The sequence below is a fragment of the Notothenia coriiceps genome, unplaced genomic scaffold (assembly GCF_000735185.1).
Source record: "Notothenia coriiceps isolate Sejong01 unplaced genomic scaffold, NC01 NC01_scaffold00019293, whole genome shotgun sequence".
NCBI lineage: Eukaryota > Metazoa > Chordata > Actinopteri > Perciformes > Nototheniidae > Notothenia > Notothenia coriiceps.
In genome coordinates, this window is record NW_011351994.1 from 1,360 (window position 1) to 4,007 (window position 2,648).

Genomic DNA, 2,648 nt, shown 5'->3' on the forward strand with positions numbered 1-2,648 from the left:
ACTCGGCTCGGACACTCCTTGGTGACTCGAACTTGGACTCTGACTCGAAGAGTGGGGACTCGAGAGTGACTTGGACTCGTGAATTGGTGACTTGACTACGACACTGGTTTTAGGTTCTCAAACCATCTTTTTTATTATAGTTAAATTATTATTTTGGGAATTTAGCAATGTAATGTTGTCAGTGTGACGACCCCTCCACACCACGTGGGGTGCCGTCGGGGTGGTTGTGGGTGTTCACAGGTTCATGTGCTGTATCTAGGAAATTGGAACATAGGCATTTTTCACTGTTTCTGAAAGCTTTACAGACAAAATGATTAATGAGGGGATGGAAACAGCCGTTATTTGAAGGTTTATTTATGTCCCTTAAACATGTTTTTACAGTATAAAACCGTGCGATAAATGTTTCGATGTTTACACAGGTTTGGAAAAATTAAATAACAGTTGTTTATAACGGATATATGAGAGGACAAACACACTGAAGGATTTAAACTCTGTCTCCAGGAAGAGTAGATATTCTGCGTGACTGACGGTCAATTATTTGCAGAGAAGACAAATAATGTATTGTGACAACATGCCCTCTGCTTATAAAAAAAGACTGTGTGGTTTCTAAAAAAAAAAAAACACACTTATAAAAGTTGTAGTGTCGTCCAAAACGTGTGAGTTTGTGATTTTACGATAAATGTTAATAAGGTTGACCCACATGTTTATGGCTTTAATATTAACACTCATCAAATGCAGCTGCTTTTCATTCGGAACAAATAACAATAAAGACATAAAACTGAATAATAACAATTAAAAATACAAAACAAAAGATGAGAAACTTTGGTTAAATAAAAACAAAATAATAAATAAGTGTGTTGTCGATTGGTTGGTCACCCTGCTTGGATTTTCAATCTTTATGCAATTCTTATTAGAAAAGATGCAATGGTTATGTAAATAAATTATAATAAAGGACCTTAAATTCCTCACAATTCAATTGTAAGAAACCTACGTATTACAATAATCACTTTAAAGAAACTAAATGTCAGCTGGAAATAAGAAAATATGATCATAAACGCACTGCTCCTTGCTTCCAAGTCCAAAAAGAAGCATAAAATTCCCCATTTCTCTGCAGAAACAGTAAAAAGCAGCAACACTTGTGATCAGGACGGAGCTGAAGAAAGCAGGACGTTTCCAGGAAGCTATTCAAGGTAAAAAAAACTATACAAATAAATCTGTTTCTCTTCTTTCATTGTCTTTTATCCGTCTCACTCTCCTCTAACCGACCATTCTCTGGAAGATAGAGTCGTCTGATTGGCAGAGAGCGGCCGGGGTGTCAAACTCCACAACCTTCCCAGCATGCATCACCAGCACCCTGTCGCAGTCCATGATGGTGTTGATCCTGCACACACACAAATAGAAATAGAAAACATTTCTTATTCAACAAAGAAAGACTGGATCAAAAACGTAGGGGCGGCACTAGCTCAGTCTGTAGGGGATGTGTGTAGTTCCTGTGCATGTGACCGTGCTGTAGTTCCTTTATAGCCCAACATTAGCCACCTTTAGCTTAGCGGGGGTGACGTGAAGTCATGTGACCGTGCTGTAGTTCCTTTATAGCCCAACATTAGCCACCTTTAGCTTAGCGGGGGAGACGTGAAGTCATGTGACCGTGCTGTAGTTCCTTTATAGCCCAACATTAGCCCCTTTAGCTTAGCGGTGGTGACGTGAAGTCATGTGACCGTGCTGTAGTTCCTTTATAGCCCAACATTAGCCGCCTTTAGCTTAGCGGTGGTGACGTGAAGTCATGTGACCGTGCTGTAGTTCCTTTATAGCCCAACATTAGCCACCTTTAGCTTAGCGGTGGTGACGTGAAGTCATGTGACCGTGCTGTAGTTCCTTTATAGCCCAACATTAGCCACCTTTAGCTTAGCGGTGGTGACGTGAAGTCATGTGACCGTGCTGTAGTTCCTTTACAGCCCAACGTTAGCTTGTTGTGGTGTTAATATGTGGAGATTATGCTGCTGAGTATGTGTAAGTATCATAAACATTTGTTTGATTTTCTGAAATATTAAAACATACAATATACAAATCCTGTTGCTCTTTGTCGAGGCAGTCCTTACGATGCTAATTTATGCTCATATATATGGAGCGTAATAACTACACTTGGCTTTCTTCTGTTTAGTTTTGACTCGGGGGTTAAATTGGCATGGATTTTAGGAAAAACGTCTACCTGTGTGCGATAGTGAGGACGGTCTTGTCCCGAAACTTCTCTCTGATGGTCTGCTGCAGCAGTTTGTCCGTCTTCTGATCCACGCTGGCTGTGGCTTCATCGATACACAGGACCTGCATGAGAGGAAAACACATTCATTCTGTGTTTTATTAGAAACAGAAGCAACATGGAATAATCTGGACAGATGGTAAAAGAGAGACATGCAAAACACTGTACTTGTGTCAGAGGTTCATTCAGTAAAAATCAATAATATATGATGCATATGGAAACCTTTTTCTGCAGGGTTACTGAACTGAGTTGCATTGTGTGCTGCTTTCATTGTTCAATACTGTTGATGAAGATTAGGTGTTGGTAGTTGCTGCACGAAATACAGATCAGCAGTGATGAAATAACTTTGTGTATTTTGGATTACCCTTACAACAACTGGAGGTGTGCAGTG

General features: G+C 40.1%; 1 protein-coding gene across 1 annotated transcript; it reads right to left on the minus strand.

Annotated features, from left to right (window-relative positions):
* Window positions 1-209: 209 nt before the first annotated feature.
* Window positions 210-2,385, minus strand: LOC104951838 (multidrug resistance-associated protein 7-like). Its single transcript, XM_010778570.1, has 2 exons — window positions 2,210-2,385; window positions 210-1,381 (listed from the first exon to the last, which is right to left on the minus strand). The coding sequence occupies exons 1-2, from the start codon at window positions 2,341-2,343 to the stop codon at window positions 1,258-1,260; spliced, it is 258 nt and encodes an 85-aa protein (XP_010776872.1). The 5' UTR covers window positions 2,344-2,385; the 3' UTR covers window positions 210-1,257.
* Between the last annotated feature and the right edge of the window lie 263 nt (window positions 2,386-2,648).